Source organism: Megalops cyprinoides, chromosome 1, assembly GCF_013368585.1.
Source record: "Megalops cyprinoides isolate fMegCyp1 chromosome 1, fMegCyp1.pri, whole genome shotgun sequence".
Lineage (NCBI taxonomy): Eukaryota > Metazoa > Chordata > Actinopteri > Elopiformes > Megalopidae > Megalops > Megalops cyprinoides.
The window spans coordinates 38,404,848-38,430,257 of NC_050583.1; the positions used below are offsets into that span (position 1 = coordinate 38,404,848).

Here is a 25,410-nt window from a genome sequence, read left to right on the forward strand (position 1 = left end):
AAGGGTTCACACTGTCTGGGAAAATGTCCCCTCCTGAATGGGTGCAGAGGGAAAGAGAGAACCTTTAAAAGCTACTGCTGCTCTGCACTGGCCCAGATCCGGGGTGGGCACGGGTTCTTTCTCTTTCTCTCTCTCTACTGGAGACCAGCTCTGTTACCAAGACAGGGGCAGCACAAAGAACTGGGTCACAGACCGGTAAAGGGGGTTCCAATAGGCTCTGAATAAATCAGAAGGCCAAGGACATGATCGGCCTCCCAGAGTGGCAGTGGTAGTAGAGCAGGGGGTTCTGTGGGTCGTGCAGACTGTAACCAGATTCCGGAGTGCACAGTTCCAGCCAGCCTCACAGGTGAATCTAATTACAAGTGTGCAATCGCGTTTAATAGTGCCCCCCCCCCCCACCCCCAAGCGCATTTTCACCTCAGTTTCAGGGGAAAGAAGCCAGGACACGCTCACATGGGTCTCCTGTTCCCAGGCCGGCCCTGTGCTGGGGCTCTTTTTTCAAACAAAACACAGGGAAACCCAGTATTAACTCTTCGCACACTCTGAACCTGACACTGTACAATGCAGAAACTGTTGGCAGGAGCACAGGTCTGCAGCAGACTTCAGGGGCTGAGGACATGTGTCAGTATGTTTCTCCTGCAGCCCCCGATGGTATGTCTGAACCCTAGCGCTCTATTTACAAATAAATAATACGTTGAACAGCCTCTTCATTTCACGTGGGTTATTCATGAATGATGCCAGCTGTGTGAGAGTCGTAAACAGGTGAGTGAAATGGCTGTTCTCATGCACTGTTAGACTCCACCCACCTCATTTCCTGGGGTAATGACATCATACTTCCAGAGGGCTTTGGAGTTGGAGGACACCCAAGAAGCTACTGCCTGCCATGCCTTGCTGGTACACCTCTAAGCAGCCCTGGCTCTGTTTCTAAGGGTGATTTTCATTTCAGATGACCGCTCCAATGAGATTAATAGCAGTCCTCCCATGGCAAGAAAAGCTGGCCTAACTCCAGGATCTGGTCATTAGGATACTTCATTCTGTGTCCCAGTGCAAAAGCCTGTCAATCTAATTAGCATCATATCGATAGGGCTGCAGGGCTCACAGACAGGGAGATTGTGGGGAAACATTTCCAGTCTCCAGGTGCACAGACACACTCCTAGAAAACCTTTTTTTAACTCAGGCCGGATTTTGGAAAGACACACCACTCGTTTAAACAATAGTGCAAACTCTTACCAGCCTGCTCCAGCTTCTCTTTCATAGCCTTGTGCCAGAGACTGGGACTGCTGAAAAAGTCTTTCTTGAAGGATACAGTTAATCATGTAAGTCCTTTCCCCTGTTCCTACAGAACAATATTAGAGCTGACAGAAGTGCAGACAAAGTAATGACTTCATGGTCCCACAGGGATTTTGGACTGGCCTATTCCCAACAAGTGATTCATTTCTGAACTTGTAGCTTGCCCTGGCTTGTCACTCGTTGCACTTTCTCAGGTAACTGCAGGGATTTGAAAATAAATTGTGGATCACCAGAGAAAACAAATTCTCCCCTTTTGCACACCTTTTGCACAAAAACAATCTGATGCTTTGTGCCATGGCATAAACTTGGAAACCTGTAGAAACAATGGACAAAGGCAAGATCTTTCACAGGAAATGCATATTCTTGTTTGTAAGTGCTCCAAGCGTGGGTGTTGCACACCATGTTTCTCCACTTCCTGTGAGTGTGCATGGGGGGGGGGGGGGTTAGAGAAGGCCGGGGCGGACTGCACAGGCCTGTGACAGAGAGCGTGCCTCAGCAGGAGTGCAGATTCCCGATTTGTGACCCCAGGGCCGGCAGCACTTACTTTAAACAGAGACATCTTGGCAGCAACGCTCAGCTTGGCTCTGTCATCTGTTTTCACATCAGCTGTAAAAGACAAAGACACACAACCACATCACACACACAAACAGTGTACAATTAGACCGTAAGCACACACAAACACAAAAGGCATGTCAAACACACAGTAACAACAGCAAAACCATTCTGAAGCCAGCTGGGAATGCAGCAAGTGAATTTTGGCAGGCTTTCAACATTTACATCTCATGCAGCCATGCTGTGAAGACTGCGAATTCTGCTTTCTCCTTATTGAGCTTGGTTTATTAAGTCAGACTTTGCACTGAATGAGAAGTACACTTTCAGGCAGTTGGAATTATGATCTGAAAAAAAGAAAGCAGAAAAAAAAACATGGAATTGGGTGACAAAACTACGTGACACTGTCAGACAGTAAAACTTGTATTTCTCTCTTGTATTTCTCTCTGCAACCAGATCTCTGTCTAATCGCCTCCAATGGGGACACTGGCAGCATTTCACCCAGCCTGGCTCTGGACACAAACCTAGTACTGTTTTCTTTTTAAAAGGAGCCGTCCTCACAGATAACGGACTCCTGTAAATCTGTTAAGCGTGGTAGAAAACAAACAGGGAGGACTCAGTGCAGCCAGAGGGGCACTCAAGCGGAAACCCAAGCGAGACTCTTGGATATAAGTGGAACACCTGGTAGCCATGGTAATGCGGAGCCATCTCATCGTATCGTGACAGTTCTTGCGCTTCAGTGCCGCCCCATTCACAAAGCATTATACTGAGTGTCCTTTGAGTAACAGCTGCACTTACAAGCACTTTGAAACTTCTGATTTCAATTTGGAGGCACTTCAGTAGCTCATAACATAACACCAAGACGATCTCAAGTGAGACCCCGAAGCTTATGTGAGTTTTGTGGGCAAAGCTTTTGTGTGTTTTAAAGCTTTCAGTAACTCATTCTGTCATCATCAGAGTGTTGTTAAGGCTTTACTGGGGCATGGGGTGGAGGGGGTGCTCTGGATGACCATGAGAATCTACTCTGGGAAAAGAGGAGTGAATGTGATTTACAGCAAGGTGTGAGAATCTGTGTTTGGCCATGAGGGGTCAAGCATCTTGGGGTTAAAAACACAAGCGCCTTGCGCCAATCAGAGTGAGAGCAGCAATCAACGCAAAGGAGCACACTCTGTTTGTTCCACGAACAGTCAAGGCAAGGCAGCTGTGAACTTCACATCCAATTCTGCACTTCAGTGCACTCTGGAGCTGGTCAGATATGTTTCCAGGCTTATCTGCTGCATTTCGGACAGCTGTGGGACAAATAAAATGGGATGTGGAAATGGAGGCCTCGCAGGATCAGTAATTGTTTCGTAAGTGGTGCCATCAATCTCTCAAAGCTGCTCCTTTCCCTTCTGAACCAAGTTTGTCCCATGTGACAGCCGCGGCCCATCATGGAGTCAGTGGCAATCTGAGCTGCTGTGAAAATTGCCCAGCCCAGACTGGGATCTCGAGGGCAGGCCTGTGGTTATTCACACTTATTCATTAAGCTGCAGGTTTCAAGGGAGAAAGCAAAAAGAAAAATCTGAGTCTGTCCAAGCCTCTTCCTCCTCCTTCTACCAGCATTTTCCATTTATCAAAGTAAAATGTTTCCAGCTCAAGTGGAACAACTTAGCTGCTTGAGGATTTTTGCTCTGCTTCTGAGTGTTTCTGGCTCCGATTTTAAAAAGCATCCATGCCAAGAGGAGTCTTCAGACAGAAACGCAGATCCTGGCCAGCTCTGAGCTCTTTCTGTCCTGGGTTTCTGTGACCATGGTGTCTCTCTGATTTCCCCCTCTCTGACTCTCACTCCTAGTTCCAGTCCCTGGCTATTAGAGCTCTATGCGTCTCTCTCACACCCAGCCCCAGTCTCTAGGAGTCTCCGCCCTCTGTCGCTCTCATACACTGCTCTTATTTGAACAGGTGGCGTGCATGCCGCAGGTTACAGACATAACTCCCGCTGTAAGGAAGATTGCAGGCCGCGCCTTCTGTGTTTGCTCCAGGATCACTCCTTCTGCGCAAACAGCCTCTCTCTTGTCACCAATGAGCGGACCGGTGGTGCTGCCTTCAGCATACGCCTTGCTCAAGCAAACAATACCTCGCGAATCCCTCTGGACTCCTCTGTTACTTTGATGTTAGCGGCAAACGTCCAGGCATTAAAAAATATTGGCTGGGTTTGCCAACATTTCCACACCAAGACACCTGAGGCTGAGACAAATGTCCTCACCTGCTGCACTCCCCTCACTCCACTGTGCTGCTCAACAATCACAGTCACTTATTCGAGCGTAATGGGGCCTCTCGGCTTACACAGAACAGGTTCTGCACAATAGATAGGAAACAGATTTGTGTCCTACAAAGACGGCTTTGAAAAGAGTCTTACCTTTTGGCTTCTGCCCTTCCTCAGTTTCCACCGAGCTACGAGAGAATAAAGAAAAAAGATAAGATCAAGGGCTGGAACACGCAAGAAAACAAAAGATGGCATGAGTATGCTCTCCCTCACTCCCAACCCGCGGCGTCTCGAAAGTTAGGCGAGGTGAGGAACAAAGCGTGGAGGCAGGACAATGGTCAACGAGAAGCGTCTTTTCACTGCACGCCCGGCGCTGGGACCGCATTCCCATGCACAAAAACACGTACATACACCACCACAGCAGGAAACATAATTAGAAGTTTGCCTCATAGGAGGAGTTTCACAGGAATTTCAGAGATTCCCTATCACAACAGCAGACCCCCCCCCCCCCCCCCAACAACACACAGATATGATTAGAGATGCTAACACAGCTAGAAAACAAATATAACAAAAAAATCTATGTTTTTTAAGGATGAGGATGGAAAATTATCCATCATGCATTTACATTAATAATACATAAGATGTTATTGACATTTAAGAAACGCACGTACTACACGCACTAATCATGGCGTAGCAGTATCACAGAACACGCTGAACCTTGCCCGGGCAGCTGTGAGAGGGCCAAGTTCATTCCCGATAACAACACTGAATGTCTCACAGAGAACAAGGACCACAGGAGCAAGCCATCATTATACAACATAATACAATATCATGCAGCACCTCACAACACTAAAACATTGTGTGTTTCCTCAATTCACACACAACAAGAGGTACTGAATTTCTGTTTGACACAATACTCTTCAAGGCCGTTCGACACGGCAGCATACTCCGGGCCTTTTGCTGGTGGCACGCTCTGTACCCGTTGCTCTCCAGCATCTCACTGGCTGTGACTGGTCGAGTCCGGAAGCGCATGTTGGTCTTGTGGCCCGCCTTGGTGGTTGCGGGGAGGTAACAGCGGGGCCGGCGCCATACCTCGGACCCAAGCCCAACAGCCAAGTTGAGGGACAAGGACACCCTTCTACCATCTGTGCTTCTTTCAGATTGGCCAAACAAGGAGAGTGAGAGAGTGAACTGAGAGGGAGAGAGAGAGAGAAACTAGTGAGAAAAAGACCAAAAGAAGCGAACTGCACATGCAGACACATGCAAGCTATCAAATGTCCACTCGCACACACTCAGACGCAGGCCTCAGGCACGCATGTTAACAGGCGGAACCTGAGTGTGTTAGCGCGTATGATGGAGAGGACACGTCACACAGAATGCACACGGTGAGCTTCAGGAGTAGCGCTTACTGAGCCTGTGCAATGGTGGTATTTTTTCTTTCCAAAAAGAGCTTGATTTGCATCCAGGTTTTTGCCCTTAATTGCGTGGAAAAACCCGCTCTCCTCCTGCTGTTGCTCATCATGGCATTACTCATGCCTCAGCGTCCTGTGGCTGCGAGCCACTCAAATCCCCTCCGTGCCTCAGTCCTCCTGGGGCAGGGCGCATTTAACGCTCGCATGTCAGGATGGGGGAAACCGGGCCAGCGAGCAGGGCTCCTGCAACTGGAAACATTTGGGAAGCATCTCTTCGGGCCCTGTACATCCAGCACCAAAGCGTCTTCTGATGTCAGGAAAGGGGAACATCTGGAGCTTGGTCTCTGGGAGGGGAGACCGCTGGGTCTCCTCTGAACTGAGGGCATAAAGTCATTTAGGCAGGATCAGAGGGGTCCTTCAAACTGTTCTTGAGTTTTACCTTCCACTGCAAAACAGGGAGAGCACATGGAGGGCATTTAGCATTTCACTGGGATGACAGACTCCCCCGCTGAAGTGGCAAGGCCCTATCTTTACATCAGGGTTCTGAGTGGCTCCTCCTGTTAGGTGCTGAAGCTTCCCAGAGCAGGATCCATGGAGAGTTCAAATAATATTTCAATTTTACTTGCAATCAGGCAGGAGGAAATAATGTAGATGGAGGAGAACTACAGTAAGTGCATGCAGACAGACTGTCTCTGAAGTGTGTGCTGAATCTCTAAGGGCGCCACTGCAAACGCTTTCCTCTCCTCTTTGGCCAGGTATGGTAAAGCAAGGCAAATAAGAAGCTCCCAGAAAGGGCAAAGAGACAAGTCCTAAAAGGCCAAAATCCTACAAGCTGGATTTGTCACAGTTGGAATAAAAGGAAAGTTATGGCCAAAGAAAATGACAAACTCAGGAGAGACTGACCAGGGAATTCCCCTTAAACAGGATACAATGCAAAATACTTCACGACAAAGGTCAGATACAATCTCAGAACAGAAAACCCTCTTGCACAGCACTTTGGCAGTAATAGTGTTGTCAAGGAGGGCCAACCCTTTTCCTTCAAATATGCAATAAAGTAGCTTTAGTGGGTCACCCTGTAGTGTAAACAGTGATTTGGAAGGATTTAGCCAGACGTAACCCATAGTGATTAAAAGCTAAATGCCAGGGATGACTTAAGAGATCACCTCCTGATACTGATTCAGTGCCAGGTCTTAGAGTTCCCTGTGCATTCCCCTAAGCCTTTAAACAAACTCATGAGCATTTTACAAAGCATGCACACTAACAGCTCAGTGTAAGAAAATACTGAAGCAAACATAATACTGGTTTCAGAGCTCCCACAAACTCTGACATGCTTTTTGTTCATTTCCTTGGAATCAGCTGGCAAAAAGGCACCAAGAGTGGTATGCGCGAGGAGTGAGGCTGACCACAAGTGGCATTCCTTCCTGTCAGACTGGCTGGACCTTGGTTTGGCACCCCCTATCTGTCACCTCCCGGGCAGGGCACACAGCTGCAGGGTGGGGGTGAGGGTGGACTCTCTCAGCCCACGGCTCACTACATCTCTGCTGCAGCAGAGATCTTCTAGGCTGGTCCACTGACAGGGGTGTGGAGTCGCAGCACCCCCCCGGGCATACAGGGGGGACATAAGAGGTCCCCCTCAGTATGAGAAGGAAGAGAGGTAGGGAGGGGGAGGTGTGATGGTGGAAGAGTTAACATCCATCTTGTCTACAGTGTCTCTGTCGCTTGTCTCAGTGGGCAGGAAAGGCTAGACCACTGCTTCTTTTAACAAGCAAATGGACAGATAAATAAAAGCAGACAGCGCTATGCCTCACTAAACTGAGGAGACCGTTTGGCCCACTTGTGTGACTTGCCCAGTCTAGCACCACAAATTATTGGTGTTTACAAGCACAGCGTGGGTTTATGAAGCGGAAAATGCCACTTGGATTACAAAGGCCTGCTGATCACCACAAACACAGAAGTCTGTTGGTATAAGGACACTGAATCATGGTTCCATTGAGCGGGTGAGAGAATGGAGAAAAGGTCACTCAGCTGGACTTGTTGCTGTGCAGTGTTTGTGTCCAGAGGAAATAAAGCAAATAAATATTTGACAGGCCTGAGAGAAAGGGCACTGATGGCAAAGCAAGCAACATTTGTGTATGGCCACTCATCATAAGCACCCATAAACTGTAACTAGAATAATTCAAATCACAATTAAGCAAACCAAAGGCAGTGGGAGCATAATTTTTAAAGATGAGAAACTTTACTTGAATCTAAGCTAAGCTTCAACCAGAACAAGCTGGCAAATAGTCAGTTATGACAAAAAACTCTAGATGTTGTATCACTGAAGGCAGTGTGCAAATACAAAGAGGCAGCCCTCTCTGTTACCTAAAACCACCCCTGAAGGGGTACCTCATACAGTGCACTGTGACATCACTGCTCTGCCAGAGCAGATGGCACTCAGCAAATGTGCACAAACCAGCCAACCCTGATAGACGCCTCACCAAATACAAGCCCCACCCTCTCTCGTTCACCTGGACCCTGGCGCCAACAGACACGCTAGAGGTTAGAGGCCGAGCCAGGCACACTTTAACTGGACCGGCAGGTTCAGTGCGCGATACCACCACAGCAAAACACAGGCCTCTGCTTTCAAGATCACCTCCCATGCTCCATCAAGTATGGTCATGTCATCCTGACACATTTGTGTGTGTGTGTGTGTATCTGTGTATAATGACGGTTGATTCAGATTTTACTTGCATATGATTTAGAAGATAAAAGCTTCAAAACAAGTCAAACATATGACATGCAAGTGAAGAGGCATTGGGCTTTCTGTAGCTCTATGCTTGACGAGATTACTTCAGGGCATCCATCAGGAATCAACAGGTCTGAGGTTTTTCATTTCTGTGAAGATTCCAGAAAATTTCTGAGCATACAAAAGTGAATTTCACAATCTGTAAATGGAGATGCTTATTCCTGTAATTAAGACAGTCCTCTTCCTGTACTCTCCCCTGGGACTACCACTCATTTGTTTGAGGATTTAATGTTTTTCTACCCTCACGTGAAATATCATTATTCATAACAGCCTCTCGACAGAATGCTCAAATTTCAGGACAACACTTATGTAGACATCATATGGAGTTGAAACTCATTTAAATGACAGCTGTGATTTTGTAATGACTTTGCCATCAGTCTGAGACCTCCCTGATTTTCAATTCCAAACATGAACATAACATTTGAAGAGAATAAAAATATCTTGTTTAATTCCAAGTGGGCAGTAAAATCCACAGAAAAAAAGGCAATGTCACCGATAAGCGTGGCACTACTCTGATTAGCCAGTAATATTTACGGTAATTGCTGGAGCCCATGCATTCGGGAGCGTTGTATCGGCATGTAACATCCCTACAACTTACCAGCAATACCCGAGCTGTGACACACATCATGAAAGCGCTTTGCTTAAATGATCTGCCAAACTGTGCAAAGCCTTTCAAGGAAAAAAAAACTGAGAACCCACTGACTAGGAAAGTGCATTGTAAAAAAAGCGGTGAAATAAAAGCCTGTATGACAGGTTCTGAGAGATTTAATCAGGCCAGACACCTTAACCTTTCTGCCCTACATGTTTTATGTCTACTGATGACAATGCATTGGCAAAAGCCAAGGTTTACAGCACCTCCCATGCTGTCACAGGCATGTGAATGGCTTTCTAACTTTCTAACTAATAGCTCTATGTTTTTAATCTGTGTATATGAAGTTACTGCAATTTTTTTTATTCCCACAAAAATATTTTGAGAGATTATTGACTGAACAACATGCCATTTCAACACAGGAACTTTAAGAGAGAATACATGTACACTAGGGCAATTTATCTTGTCTGTCATTAACTGTCACCTCTGTTAAAAAAAATTACAAAAAATGAAAAGAAAATGTCTATTGCTGACTTATAAGACGAGCATTTAATGCGTATATTTTAATTTTATTAGATTCTATCAATGACGTTGACCAAAAATTCTCAAATTAAAATGACTGATTAATAGGAAAGGATAGGATATACCAAATGAGAACTCACCTCTTTGAGGAGGGTGGCCCTGCTGTGTTCACCTCATCACCATTGGAGACTTTCGCCACGGTTGTCTCTCGTGTAGGCAGCAGTGCATCATCCGAGCAGACGCCCCCTCTGTCTCCTGCCTTCTGTGTGGTGCCTGAGGCCCTCTGCTCGGCATGGCCGCTTGTTCGGTCGCCGGCATCATCTGTTTGGGTATCATCTTTGACAGAGACTTCAGGCGTTGGCGTCGTCTGGTGGCTCTTGGCAACGGTATCTGAGGCCTCTCTCCTGTCGCTCCTTGTGTATTTGGAGGAGCGGTCCTCTGTGGTGCCATAGCGCTCTGCAAGCTCCCTCCTCCTTTCCGCCTTGTACCGGGCAATCCGCTCTGCTTTGGACTCCAGGGCCGGGCTCTCCATAGTGTCCTTGGCATCCAAGCTTGCTTTGGCTTCTATACTCCCTGACCCTCAACTGGTGGCACCTGGTCCTCCAGCAACTTCACAGCAATAAAAGCCTCCTCTTGCTCCGGCACACCACTTGAGCACCTGTCAAACACCCAGGGGCTTTCTCAGAGTAGTTCTCCAAAAAATTCCTTCTTCCAAACACAGGAACAGTTCCAGAGCTTTTCCCAAATGAACTGATCACTCCATTAAAATGACCTCATTGCTGGAAGAAAGAGAGTAAGACCATTAGTTCACTGCTGCATGCTGGGACACATCATAAGGCCACAAGGCTGTATGTGCAGGATGTATAGGATTGTTTCATCAATATTCTTGCCCCCGACCTGAACTGCTTCTAGTGAACTGCTCTGAATTCAAATTTATCTTGAGGAACTGACAGCATCACACACAAACATATGTGTGTGCGCACGCACACACACGCACGCGCACACACACGCACACACACACACACACACACACACACACACACACACACACACACACACACAGAGTACTGGGGACGGTCAATGGCCTCAAAGAAATGTACATTAGATCATTAGCCAATGTGTCTTCACCCTCACATAACCCCCAAATCTAAAACTGACACCCTGCTCAGAGGGTAACAGTAGACATCCATCCACAGGTCAGGTGCACCTCCACCCATTCCAGATGGTACACACATGCACATACCTTCAAACTGCTTACCACCACCCCTGCCACCAAACCCAGCAACACCACAAAACATCTCACTCAAAACAAATGATCGTAAGCCCAGCTGGGTCCTCCTGGGAAAGTCAGCCCTTTCTCTGCATGTGCATACCAGAGGGGTAGTTTCATTCAGACAACAGCATGCGGGAGTTTTACACCACAAGGGTTGCTGGGAGAGTTATGGGTATGAGTGGAGAGTGTTTATTTAAGGGGGAAGGGATGCCCTTCTGAATTCCTGCTGCACAGTGCGCAGCTTAATGTGGCACATGTGGGACTCCGCCTCTTACAACTTTCACTGACAGAGAGGGGAACAGAGGCCCTCAGCCATGATGGAGTAACCAACTCTGCAGGCAGCTGCTCTCACATCTGATTGAATAACCAACTGCTGGGTCACAAATGAGCCCCAGAATGTTGATTTTCTTTTTTCCTCAACATAGAAAAAAATATGTCAGGGCCCTCTCTCACAAGAGGGACACTCTGCACCTACAGGAGTTCACCTTGACCTAGTGCACCAAGTCCTGCAAAGACGAAACAGCTGAGGCAGCAAATAAATAAACTCAGCTGTCCTAGGGTAGTGTTTGCAGGCTTGCTGCTTACAGAATGGAGAAACTGCCAAGCAGTACCAGGGGAACACCAGTGAGAAACATGACCTCAAAAATGCAAAATGAGCCCCTGAAAATGTCCAACATTGCCACTGAGAGCAGAGTGGTATCTGAAAAGGTAAAGAACGCTTGAAAAATCCTTCAAAGTTTTCCCAAACAGGGCCCACACTTGCCATGTCACAGCCCAATCCACTCTTTCTCCCCCTATGCAGCTGAAACACCTTTAAAAGGAAATCAAACTAAAACTGGATCTGTAATGGCAAAGAAAAAAATTGGCTGTGTTTGGAACCTATTTTTTTTTTCCAACTAAACAAGGAACAGGAGTGAGTCATATCCTAGGAAATTTGCGTATCAGGGAAATGTAAACTTAGACTGAACGAGGTCACTGTTGTGCTTTAAAAGAAATCCAAATAAAGGTAGTTGCAGCACAGAGCAATCAGGGTCAGATTTACTAAAGAACTGCATGTGTACTGCAGGCAGAAAAGGCTTGGCAAATGTGCATGAGAGTTACCAAGAGGCTGTAATGGCTGAAATCCACAATTAAGAAGTGTTTCTCAGGGACAGTCTCCATGCAGGCTTTAGACCTTGCTATACATGAAAATTCACAATTTATCTTTTACTTTATGTGTACATCCTGCCTGGCCTGATATTACCACTAGTGTGTGTGTGTATGTGTGTGTGTGCATATATTGTTAGCATAATGCTATGACAAATAATCTTGACATTAATGGAAAATATTACTTACTTGAGTGGTATTTGGAGCTTTTCAAGTTTACTCTGGATAATATATTTATCTGGATTGTCCAATAAATGTAACAAAGAAAATGAAAGTGTGATGTACAATGCCAGCACAGCACCACATTTAATTCAAATTACCTAATAAACCTGTTCGAAACAATAAACTCTTTGTGGGAGAAAAATGATGTCTGCCCACCCACACACAATATATAAGCCACGCATGGATCAATATCTACTGTGCCTCTATTAAAACAAGTCATGCATTTTGTAGCTTGCCTCAGTGAACTCTGATCTTATAGGTCACAGGGGAGCTGTCAACAGTTGTGGGAAGACACTCTGTCTTGGGCTATCACTCGTCAAGACGTGTTCCGTGGCTACTCTCTCCTTGACGAAAAGCAGGGACTGTAGAGCATTTTCGCAATCGCCTCCGTACCTCCGTAACTGCTCTCCTTGCTTGTGTCAGCATGTATGGAGTTTTCCAAATTCCCCCAGGAACTACAGGCCACCACATGGGGTCTTACCGATGCCAAACTTCGCTTTCGCTGAAACCTGAGACCCAGGTTCCCACTCCATGACCCAAGCTGGACTTCTCTGAGCCCGGACCACCTACGGAGCTGAACGGCCCAGCAGCCTCAATCGCACCGCAGGGCCTCGCCTCTGTTGCCCTTATAAAAATAATTCTCTATTTATACGAGATAATGGAGTCAGCATGGGCCGGGGAGCAGCACCACTTTACACAACTCCTTGTGGAAATATTCCACTGATCCAAGCTTACAATATGGCTTTAATCACTTGCATCTGAATTGTTGTGACTTCTCCCATAAAAACCTGACCTGATTCCATGAGGTCTTCATTCAGCATAAAATTCAGTGCATCCCATTTAGAGACAGTAACGCACACGTTTATAAATGTTCCCATTCATACTCTTATCTGCAGCTCTGCCGCTACTGTGCAGTCACAGCATGCAAAAACATCTCTCACGCAGTTTGGTTGAATGATAACAGAGCACACATAGAATTTCAGAATGACACGCACTGTAAATAAACAAGCAACACTACTTGATGGGCACAGAGGGCCTGATATGTGGGGGGGGGGGTTGCGTTCTGCTCAGAGCTAAGTAAACAGGACATTCAAGTCGGCTCCACTACCACGGGGTGGGAAAAACCCTGGCTTCCCCAGCTGTTCCAGCTCAGAATGGTGAAGTCAGCCCCCACCCCCCCCAGTCAGCAATGCCCACAGCCTTAACAAACAGGGCACTTTAGAGGCAACCCTTCCCACCCCCTGCCCTCCATCACACACACTGCACAGCTCAGCCTCTTCCTTGCTGTAGTGGATGCACTGTGAACTTTCTCCCGCTGGCATTCAAGTTTCTCTGCAGTGCTTTAAAACCCAGACGTCACACACACTTGTTCCATTTAAAACGGTTACTGCAGAATTACAGACCAAGAATCTTTGGTCAAAATTACAGTGAAGGTTATCATGCTCAAATGCACATAACAAGATACAGTTTAATATTTAAAAATAGCTTTAACAAGTATTATGTTTTTATTTGCAGGAATTTATGTTTCTGTGTTTTGCAATGAAATGCTTCTCACATTGCATTTTGAACACTGCAGAATAATGCGTAGGCGTACAGTGTAGGCGTAAGTATATAATTTACAAAATATTACTGACGTCAGCAGACGAAGTGCAGCAGACTACAGGATGAACCTGAACGTGATACTGGAGGTGAGGACACCATAAACACGCCAGGGATGGGGCCAAAACCTAACAGCAAACAGATGAGCGTTTCGTGCCCGCGCTCTGCATGACCGGAGCATGTAATGGGGGGTAACAGGACCCGAGAACACAGCAGCATGGCTAAGGTTCATGCCGGGGACTTCAGGTTGTGGACTTGGGCTGAGTGGTCTCACCCTGCAGGTTCATCTGAGACAAGAGAGGAGAGCAGCAATCAGACCTCCGCCCCCATCACAGGCGTAAAGAGGCCAAAACATAATGGGATTCCAATCCAGGGTCCCCGCTGTGTCAGACTCTTCCGCAGCGGCTCTGCAAACTCTTTACACGTGGGATGCTAACTTCCACCCTGACAAACGAGGAACCTCTCAAAGAGCCTTCATTCTTCACATTTTTGTCCTTTGCCCAAAGACTCTGGCGGCGCCCGGCACCCTTTCGATGACCTGCGGCGCTTTTCTCTCTGGCTTGTCACAGGTCTTCATCACTTCTGGGGGGGAGTGTGGACAGGGACAGGGTAATTGCAGACGGCTTTGAAGAAGAAGCACCCCAACGACATGAGCGCTTCTCAACCTCCTGAATGTGAAATGAATGACATTTAAAAGTGCAACCAGAGAATGCTTCAAAGGGGGAGCGACTGAACGCCTGGACGGTGCTGCCATTGCTTCAGCGAGGTCACTCAGTACCAGCTGGGCCGGGCCGGGCCACCCTTCAGGAGAGGCCGGCTTCAGGGTGCTGAGACGAAAGCATGAATCTCTCAAACCTGCCTGTGCGGTGAGACTGGTATGACAGCACTGCTTTTTGTTTTTTGTTTTTGCTCTCACGGCCCAAAATTCTTTAATAATTATGTCTTCCAGATGTGCAAGGGGCTCTCCTTGAAGGTCTGGCAAGCAGTACTGTGGTGGGAATTACAGACAAGAGGTTTACAGGAGAAACCATCAGTGCTGACACAATACTAATATTAACACACACAATGCAATATGCACAAGTGGACAGTAGAACTGCCTTACATTCACACAAGGCAATCTATAGATGGCCATGTCAAGCCAGGAGCTCTGTTGACCTGATCCTGCATGGAGGAAAAGAACTGCAATGATACCGTGGTGGGTCCTGCCTCATGTTTTTAGAGAGGTCAAATTCAATCCTTTAACGATACATCTTTAACGATATTACACAAGTCCATTTAACCTCTGACCCGTGTCAGCAGACGGGAAGGTAAATTCCTTCACAATCCCAGCCGATGAAAAAAACACACTTCTGTTCAAATTAAATAGCCCCTGATGTGCAGATCCCTTCCACGGCAAGTGGGAAACCACGCTTGTATTGCAAAACTACTCCCTGCTTATGAAATGCGGTCTCCTGGCAAAGGGCGTGCTTTTGATCGCCGCCAAAGCCCAGCGCTAAACCGTCAGACCGTAACACGGGTGCAGTGCGCAGAGACAAATGAGGACAGCAATTGCAGCGAGAGCCAGTTCCGAACTCCGTCTGCGCTTTTTTTCCCCCTCGTGTCGTCCGGCCGTCCCGCGCACCGCTCCGCCAGCTCCTGATGTTCAAGTTTCCATCCTATGAAAAGAGGGAGGAAACTTTCCTCACAGTGAAAAGACCAGGTGCCCGAGCAGGGTCCGGGCGAGGGTGAAACACCATCTGACTCCTGTAAAGAGTCTTTGTTATCCACTGACAGTTTTAACAGGCTCATTTGCCACAAAGCTCAGCGACCCATGCCGAGGAGCGTAAATTGAGAGAGGGGGAGAAAGGGACGGAGAGAGGGAGGGAGGAACGGAGAGATAAACAGGGCATTAGAGTCAGCCAGGGAGAGTCGAGACGCCTCTCCGACAAAGACCGCCCTACCTTTGCTTGCGCAACATGGAGCACGACAGAAAGAGACGCCCCAGGGTCCTGACCGAACTTGTCCGGGCGCAGAAAAAAAACCCAGTGCTCTGTGTCGAACGTCCCATGCAGCAGTGAGCGAACGTGTCCGTGTGAGGTCTGTGAGTCGCTAGGTCATGTGACTAGCCAGAGGAGACACGGCTCAGTGTGGGTCATCAGCTCGTAATCCAATAATGCTATCTGACATGTACATGTGCTAAGTAGCAGATTAAGCAGAATCAATTCACTATGAATATGGGCGAACACACTAGGCTGCCATGCCTTACTGTTTCCACAAAAGAATAACAAAGCAGGGAAGAGACTGGGCAATGTGTTTCCCATTAAAATGACATCTATTGAGCCAATTCCTGTTTGTGTCCCAAATTCCCATCAGTGCCAGAATTAGTAGCTAATTACAAACACAGGGCTCCCTCTACACACGCCACTCCCTCTCAACCCCCCACACCATAATGGCATGCAGCCTGTTTAATAGAGAAATGTAATTATCAGTGGCACAACACTTTTAAACCCCAGAAACAACAGTGATGGGATTCATGCTCCCCTGTTATTTAGTGTGTGAGATTTTGGTGAGATTTTCCGCAGTGTCATGGGGGTGCAGGTGGGGGGGGCTCTGTCTGTTGTTTCAGCAGATTTGGACAGGGCCACTCCATGCTGCTCGGGCAGAAATTGGGCTGGAGTCAGATTAGTGTCTGGATTTCCACCACCCCCAGGCCTTCAGCATATCAAACCCTGCCCCCCCAACCCCCACCCCAGCCCCCAGACACAGTGTCAGCGACAGTGAGCTCCACCCACACACCAGGGCCCTGATAGATACCAGCACCAACCAATTTCTTCTATAGGCCTGAAGGTAGCTGATTGACACACAGCTGATGTGGCATGAGGCAGTGCATTCTTGGAATTCTGTCATTATAATGATTAGTTTTCAGTTCATCTCTCATTTCAAAAGCAAGGCTGAAACATGCACAGAAATAATTAAAAACAAACAACATACTAATAAGAGTACACGACATACTGTCCATTGAGCAATGTGACAGGTCAGTAACTTAATCAAATTCTAAAAGGAGTGATAATGCTCAAAAGCCGAAGATGCATTTTGGTAAGACTAAGAAACCTGGCTGAGATCTTTGTACTTTTTCCTTTACCTCAGCCATTGCTCCTGAAACCTGCCAAAAGGTTTTTTTAAGCATGACAGCAAAAACACCACTCAATCACTCAAACACACAGTTCACTGTCAAAAAATTTTTACGCACAGACTTGTTAAAATGATAAATAACAGTCTGAATCAACAGTAGTAAAGCTAAATATTTAAAGCTCTGCACTCCCGTTGCAGTTGAATTTAGGGGAAAAAACTGTGGAAAATGTATTAACTCAAAAAGAAAACTTCATCATCAAAATCAGAATACTCCCCGCTGACGGTTTTCCATAGCTGTAAGTTGCCATATGAAACACTTGTCACTAGTTTGGATGCAGGAGAGTCTGTGGGGCGAATGAAAACAAACTGAAAATGAAAGTTAAGTCCGCTGATCATTTGATGTTATTTACTAGCTAGTTCTTGTGGAGAATCATTAAACAGAAGGAGGAAGAAAATGTGGGCATGCGTGCCCACGCACACACATACACTAACAGTTTTACGGGTCCCTCATCAGAGAAGCACGCAGGGTGGGGCACTGGAGGCCTTATCAACAGACTGCATCAGAAGATCTCCCCGCCTATGAATAGGCTGTGGCTCTGCTTGGCTGCAGAGCTAAAATTGTTGCTGCAGAAACCCATGGCAAAGTGATTATCGTTTTTATGTGACCAAAGTTGGAAACCCACTCTGTTCTCTAAAGCAATTCTACCATCATGAGTACTGAAGTCATTAATGTCTAAGTCACTGAGTACTCCCTGGAAGGGAAATCCACTGAGATTGTGAAACTGCCTCCAATGCGTTCTGGCAAGCTTTGACAGGACAATAAATTGCCCTTGAAGCTAAACTTTTTGACAAAAAAAAAAAAAAAAACATGAAAAATATGGTCTTAACTTCAAGCTACACAGAGATATATCTTTAAGTGTAAACTGACAATGATTCATCAGTTTGGGTCTGCCTTTTGTTAAGATTAAAGACGATGGTGCAGAAAGCATTACGCTAGATCACATTTCTGAGGGGATTCCACTTAACTACAGCAGACACCAACTGGGCCCCACAAATTCAAGGTCAAATCTGGAAAGACTTCAAAAGCAGGGTGGAAAGTACATGCAGTGGAGTGGAATGATTCGCTCAGCCCGTCATTCATGGGCAGCCCGGACATCACCCGGAAGGTAGGATTCAACAGCAGCAGAGAGAGTGACGCAAACAGCACATTGACTGCAAAGCAAAAAGCTGTATCAATCCCTATAGTGGGCAGTGTTTCCTTCTGTCAAAAGTTCCACAACACAACACTTTGTTTATTCCTACATGTATTAACGTTACACATCGACTCAGTATACTTGGTGAAGTCAAGCTGTACAATTATCTGATCTACAAAAAAGTCACCATGTACTTTGTTGATACAAATCAGAAAAAACCAGGGTATGTGCTGGTACCTAGGCATTCATTTCTCAGTTGAAGTGGTCAGAAAGTAGCCTGGCCTGAGGGAATACAGTAACTCAGTAGTAAACATATAGTAGCTCAGCACAACATTGTTATAATGATACAAACTGATGGCAATACAAACAAGGTGGTGAGAAATTGGGAGTGGTATGTAGGGAACATAAAACAATAACCGCATCATCGCCATACCGTGGTATTAGGAGGTGTACTGCAGTGTTGAGATCGTCACCGCCATTACTGTCATAACAGCTTTTTTTCCCTTATCTGAGAGCGCTGCCATCCTCATGTCACGTCATTGTAACCTTCTGGTCGACTGACCAATCAAATCAATCGAGAGGACTGACACGGAGGAGAAGCGGTTTGCGAGTCTGGTGTTGAAAACTAGTGAACAACTGCAACTGTCAACAAATAATTTTATGGAGGAAAACATTCAGTGTATGATAACCTCTGTCTATACCCATGTTTATTAATTATAAAGCGTAACAAAACTCACATAAAATGCTTTTAAATGTGTGTAATAACCATTTCCACACCAACCAACCATAAGGAAATTTCTACACTGCTGCAGCCCTAATGGTATGAAAAGGTGGAGCCAGTACTCACTCCCATCATGGCAATGTTTTCCACAATGGCACTACATTTCAAAGATGGTAACAATTCAGTATCTGATTGCTGAAGCTGATTGCCTCACAATACTGAATAAGCTTTTTTTTAATGTCCCTCTAGATAAGAGTGTCCGAGTGAATAAATGTGAAGGAAAAATGTAAACTCTATCAAACATTCACCCTCCTTTTCCAGGATGGAAATGCAACAAAGGCCATTTGCATAGCCAATTGTTACCACATCAGACTGTGGGACAGCAGACTTTTATGCAAATAGTTCGGATGACATATGTCCATTGTGAAAAGACCAGTCTCACAAAAAGATATGTAAACTACATAAACGCATATATCTGGATATGGCACTCCATGTCAGGAAACGACGCCTATGTTTTACAAACCTGGGGCTCTTATTGGACAAACCTGAACATCAGTGCAGCAAAGGTATTCCTTCATATCCTCAGTTTCTAAAGCTGTCTGTTGATAACAAGCATAGCTGATACCATTTAGAAAACAAATTAGGTAACTTCACAGATCCAATGGTTCAAAAACAACTAATCCACATTCTGTGGTGTGGCTCTCAGTGGTCTCCATGCTTATTTTTTTTTCTCTTTTTTTAATAGTTTTAATAGAATTTGGCCTCCCAGGAATTCCCCCGCAGTTTGAGAAGCCTTTACCTGCCAGATGGAGACCGGCAGGGCAGCTCCGATTCATCATGCTGCCACATCCCCTCCACTCCCTATAAATATTTACAGAGTGAAACATCCCAGCCAATCGGCCATTACTGTCAATGTGCAGGAAACAGGATGGAGAGCAGCAGGGGGATTGATTTTGTTTTGGGTCACGGGTGCTGACCATTACTCAAGGCTTTCCTGCCTATGAAACCCGATCTGTCCTACAGTCAGCATGCTCACCAGTGAGTAATGCTCCGAAAATGCTGTGACCATTAAAGTCAGTTACAGTAAACATTGTGCCCGAGGGCAGGCTGTGGAGGCAGTAGTGTATGCTGATTTTGTTACTGCATTGCACAAGAAAAGCACATCCCCTGTGTTTAAAACATGTGGTATAAATGCTGGGCCTCACAAAGCTTTGCTATCATCTGCATCTTCTCTCACTGGTAAAGATGAGAGAAAGAAATGGTAAAGACAGGTCACAAACATCTTGAGACCAAAAAATGTGAACACAGCTGCCCGGTGAGGAAAAACACCTCCACGTTAAACCATTTTCACATGAGATGCAGGTTGCAGTTAACTGGTGTTCTGAAGAGCAAGAGCACTGTGGAATCCTGTATAAATGATAGAAGTATTCTGGAGTATGCAGAGCAAACACCATACTCGCCTGACGTAAGAAACCTGAAATGAACTGACGGGGTGCGGTAATGGACTTCCATTTTCAGTGTCTCTAACTGAGGAGCACTGCACCAGCCAAGCGTCAAACCATGACCCTCTTTCCACAAAAGCACAATTATTTCCTGCAGAAGAAATAGCATGACCTGGTAATGTTACTATTGAATAAGGCTTAGAATTTTGCTCTTAAGTGTGCAGGTCAAGCATCAATGTCTCTCAAAAATCACTATAATAGGTCTCTGTTACATAACTCAGGAAGGTTAAATACAACCTTCTTTTTTACACACTCTTAAGTGACTCAGTCCTTCACCTGCTTGAAAACTGACACTGGTATACGTTTAGACAAATCTGGGAATAATTCTATTCTCTGCATTTATACACCAGTTGTGAATGTTGCCACAAGCTCCCACAAAATCAAGCCAACAGTACCATCACCAGAGGATAAATCGGTTTATTGAATCTGTCTGCAGAACACCCATAAGGTTAATATTAATGAGGAATAAATATGATATTATCAACATAAAGCCGCAAGTTCAGGCATGCAAGATCACAGCGTTCAGTACTGTTTTGTAAAGTACTGTGACCAATGTGCAGGTGGGTGGAAGGACCTCTTTGAGCCACACAAATAACTACAACATCTCTTCAAGACACTACTTAGTGACAGTTAAGGAGCAGTGTATTAAACTGGGAAAGACATCAACACTGCTCTGTAATTCTTTCTTGCATAACTCTTTCTCAATGTCTGAATATCAGAGACTTTTCATTACAAGACATTGATGTTTGGAAAGCTTGAGGTTTCCTCTCGTCATAAAACCTTATGCAGGTTTGTAATTTGCATCAGGGTTTAACTAAGGACTGATTCAGCACCCTTTCTCCAGCAACTAAGCTACAGGAAGTCCCCCACTAAGTATTCCCATAAAACCAACCACTTCCTGTTTCCTGTCAAACATTACCACTGTAAGATTCCGTCTGGACTCTGCCCTTCCTGATTCCAGTTTTCTTACAGTCAACACATTTTCATCTCTATTTATTGTTCTTTCAGTAAAATGCTTCAATGTGAAGAACTCTCAAAAATAATTTCTTAATCTAACTGTATCTTCTTTAAGGAAGCCGACATCCAGCATAACAAAACTTCCTGGATAACTATAGAACATACAAATCCCAGTACAGGCAAAAAGGTTGGAATGCACTCCAAAAATGGCATGACTTTACAGACATATGTGCATTCTTGGAGGAAAATGAAAGAAAAAGATGTAATAATAAACTGATTTTAAACATGCCTTCTTCACCGTTTTATTATATTTATTGACTATAATAATTTACATCTTTCTAAAATTTCCCTTCAAGATTTGCTGAATTGAATTCTCTGGACAGAGTGAACTCCTTTTTAAGCATCATGGTGAATTTAAGATGTACTACCAAGGGACGCAAAAATTCTGTTTGATTCAGTCAACATACAGTTTTTGTTGTTTGTTTACCTTGTGATCTGTATTGATTAAAGTGACTTTTTAAGTAAATTTTTAACAGCGAAATCCCATCAAAAGACAAACAACACTCCATACTGCAAATAAATTTCATTCACTATTAGCAACTACCATAAATTGATAATTGTCCTTCTCAATGCATTCTGTCATCCCCAATGATGAGTCACGTCACCTACGAGACTTACATAATGTCACCGTCACTCTGCACAAGTGGTGCGTGTCAAACGCAGGAATTTTTGTCAACCCCACGTCACAGGTTCCCCAAATGGCCTGCTGAGCGAAAGATGCCTGTATAAGCAATTCAGCAGCACCACTCCCACAAGTCATACGCACAAACCCACTGATAACACTTAACAAAATTCACAACATTCGAGAACTTCAAACAAAGATGTTTCTGTCATCCCATTTTTGGTGCGGCTGCTTGTGCTGGCTAAACATGAGAACGTGAACAAAAAAGGTCTGTCGTCTGCTGGAACTTGTTTCCAGAACTATTTTCTGCGGCCAAAAACATGTTTGCCTGTGGCTATAGCTCAGTACGAAAGCATGTGTCTGCAGTTCAGACCCACCCCCTCTGCCTTCCCTCACCTTTGTCGGCAATGCATATCAGGCACCCATCAACATTCCTCCCCTTCCTTGCTTAACTGTGAGCATTTGCAGGTATTTGTGTGAGGGCGTGTTGTGGCAAACACCGCTTTATTGCATCCTGTCAGTAAGTTCTACAAATGAAAAATGATCATTCATACTAACAAGTACAATCGAGAAGCTCCAAGACCACGCTCCTTAATGGTGAACCTATGACACAATCACAGTGACATGGTCTTCATGTAGACTTCTGCAACAACTTGCCTTTAAATATCTTTCTAATTCATGTTTTTTTCAGTTAGTCTATTACAATCTAGTTCTTAGAGTAGAACAGTGGGTCGGGCTGTTATGAGTGTTCACAGTCTTCCACTGTCTTTCAGTACAGGAGGTCTTGAAATGTGGGACAGCTCTGACCCCACTGCAACTACAAATACGAACTTGGTCTATGAAAGAAGGAACAATTTGGCTGTGTCCCTGGAACACTTCCAACACAATGTGTGGTTGAGGGCAGGGTCATGAATTCATTTTCTTGCATTCTGTTCACTCTGCACTAAATGTAAAGTTTCAATATCAAACTATGAACCATTAGCTGCTCTGAATAATCTACCTCCTTTTAAGGTAAAACAAGAGAGAGCTGTCCTGTCCCCTTTTCAAAGTCTCCTTGAGCAGTTGCTTGCATAACAGCATCACTGCCTGAGACTCAGCCCAAAGGCAGCCTTGCACTGGATCCGTGAACATCTTTAAAAATCCTGCAGCCTAGCAACTGCCTACAAACACATGCTAACTCAAACTCCACATGTTGCATGCGCGCATACACACACACACACACACACACACACACACTTCAAGTTGACGTGCAGAAGCTGCACATGCTGAACCTCTGCACTGCCTTTAGTACAGATTGCCCCATTTCTACCTTGTCTCAAGAAAGCAAAATGGGTGACTGCAATGCTGTTTTCAACAAATTCAGGTTGAAACACTTTTACCAACACCACCATTTCATCCTTGCACAACTTCAGTGGAATAAATACAGCATTCCGAGAGGTTCCAGGCAGAAACAAGACATAACTTGTCCCAGATCTCTTTTGCTACAAAACAAATTGAAAAAGATTTTTTTTTTTTTTACTCGTGAAATCAATTTACTCGTGAATCTACTGGATGCCAAGTGTCAGCTATATCTGCACTATCAGTACTGCACTGCTGCAAGACAAATCTACATACCACCAACACAGATGCAAAAACACTGCCTGATGCAAATAAATCAACCATAATGCATATGGTTGTAAATGTAATGACATGAGCTTACTCCCGGTCTGATGAGATCAAAGTCTCAGTCCAGTCAATCTGGCCTACATTACTCTAATGACCCTTAATGATTTTGATTGCTGTGTTTGTGAGGTATTCAACTCTTTGGGACAGAACAAAGAACAACCATGGAGATTCTTCAGCTGAAGAGTGGGAGCATAATATTCTAGGACACTTGCAAGGATGGGGCTGAAGTGCACCAAACACCCCACGACTTCGGTACAGGGAGCTGACGCACTGTGGGGCAGCAGATCAGCCACTAAAACCTACAGCTAGGCTTCATTCCAAAACTCCAAGGACTGCAGAGTCCTCACAGTCTTCCAACAGCTAGTCCTAATGCAACAGGACTTCCTAATGGCAAAATGTTTTCTGCAGGTGCCTTGAGACAGAGCACACTCACATAATCACAGTGGCTTCCTATTGGTCAGTGCTTACCCTAGGAATGACATGGACCTTGCTCACCCTCCCACAGAAAGCCCTGTTCAAGTAAGCACTGTGAGCTAAACTCCTTATTCTCTCTGGATGGCTGCCAAACTTGAGAGAAAAGTCACTGACTTAAGGGAAAGCTGTTTGGCACAGTTTTAATGACATTTTATAATGCATGCTTAATAAACTGCCTTTCTGTGGGAAAGGGCCAAAACCATCCTCAGATTTTGATCACAGGTACACTGAGCAGAATTTGGCCTACAATCAAAGTCTGGCACAATGTCTTTGTTTTCAGGGCTTGCATTCATTATCAACATTCAGACACCTAAAGACTACAGAGGAAAGATATTACATATTCAATTATTCCACAGGGAATAATGACTATGGAGATGGTGACACAAATACTACAATTCCCAGATGTCAAAACATGTGTGACATGTCAGCACAGGCTTCTCAGATTCTACAGTAACCCTGTCATAATCAGCGTGACGTAAACTCACAGTAGACTCATAATGTGAAGCATAATATGAGCATTATCTTTTACAGGAACAAGTAAGGCTGTGTTATTCTCTTCTAAATAATCCCAGCATATGCTTACTATGAGAAAAGTAATAAAGTCCCAATGAACACCCATGCAGTTTTGTCGGTTACAGAGAATGAAGCATCCTTCACTATGGAATGATGAGAAAGTGGTAGGACCCTGATACGAAACACGTTATAGCATTCCCCTCTGATTAGCAACATTATGGTCGGGTCTAGCTCATTTTATTCCATTTTACCTTATCTTTGTTTTACGTTAAACAGCCCATCCCAAACAGAATACAATGATTCACAGACGATGTAATATCAGTACTCGGACCAAGGCCACGCGCATTTAAGAGGATGCAGTAATGAGGAAGCACCTGAAAGCATACAAAAATTGGTCCATAGGGTGCGGCAGTGTGGTGCTGTGCTAGGACAACTGTTAAGTTTGTTGTGGGTTTGAATCCCTAGTGGGGAAGTGGTGCTGTATTATTGAGCAAGATACGCAAGATGAAGTACTTCACGACCTACCTAGATGCATATATGGCTGATTTATAAAATGACCTATGTGTGTCTACAGTGGACGCACGATGAAATAACAGAAAAGTCTAAAGTGCATATATTCCAAGAAGTTTTCACTTTCGACGCACTGAATCGCAATTAGCCATTCTGAGCGTGCAACGAGAATTTAAAATATGCATGACGATCTTTAAAACTAATATAAATTGGCTCGTTGACTAGCTAGGCTAATTGTTGTAGCTCGTGGCTACAATGTAAGCTACTGTCCAGAACGGCAACAAACCCGTAGCTAGCTAAGTATATTGCTGTTTTCATTTTCAGGTGTTTGTATGGTGATCTGTGTAGCGATAAAGCCGGTGTCACGAAGTCAGCATAATACCTTATGGGCTGCATAATGCGATACATTCTAGACCATTAAGTTCAAGCAGCCTTCCCATAAATGACTTAACC

At 45.1% G+C, this 25,410-nt stretch overlaps 1 protein-coding gene across 2 annotated transcripts in view; it reads right to left on the minus strand.

The window, feature by feature from the left end:
- Positions 1–25,410, minus strand: part of svild (supervillin d) — a 52,498-nt gene that overhangs the window by 26,351 nt on the left and 737 nt on the right. Inside the window, exons 2-4 of one of the 2 annotated variants that reach the window (XM_036521217.1) lie at positions 9,530–10,168; positions 4,235–4,269; positions 1,835–1,896 (exon numbers count right to left, since the gene is read on the minus strand). In XM_036521217.1, the coding sequence (XP_036377110.1) occupies positions 1,835–1,896; positions 4,235–4,269; positions 9,530–9,921 (489 nt within the window). In that variant the 5' untranslated portion in view covers positions 9,922–10,168. Of the gene's footprint in view, positions 1–417; positions 487–1,834; positions 1,897–4,234; positions 4,270–9,529; positions 10,169–25,410 lie in introns of those variants that run through there. The other variant, XM_036521225.1, reaches the window with a different exon arrangement.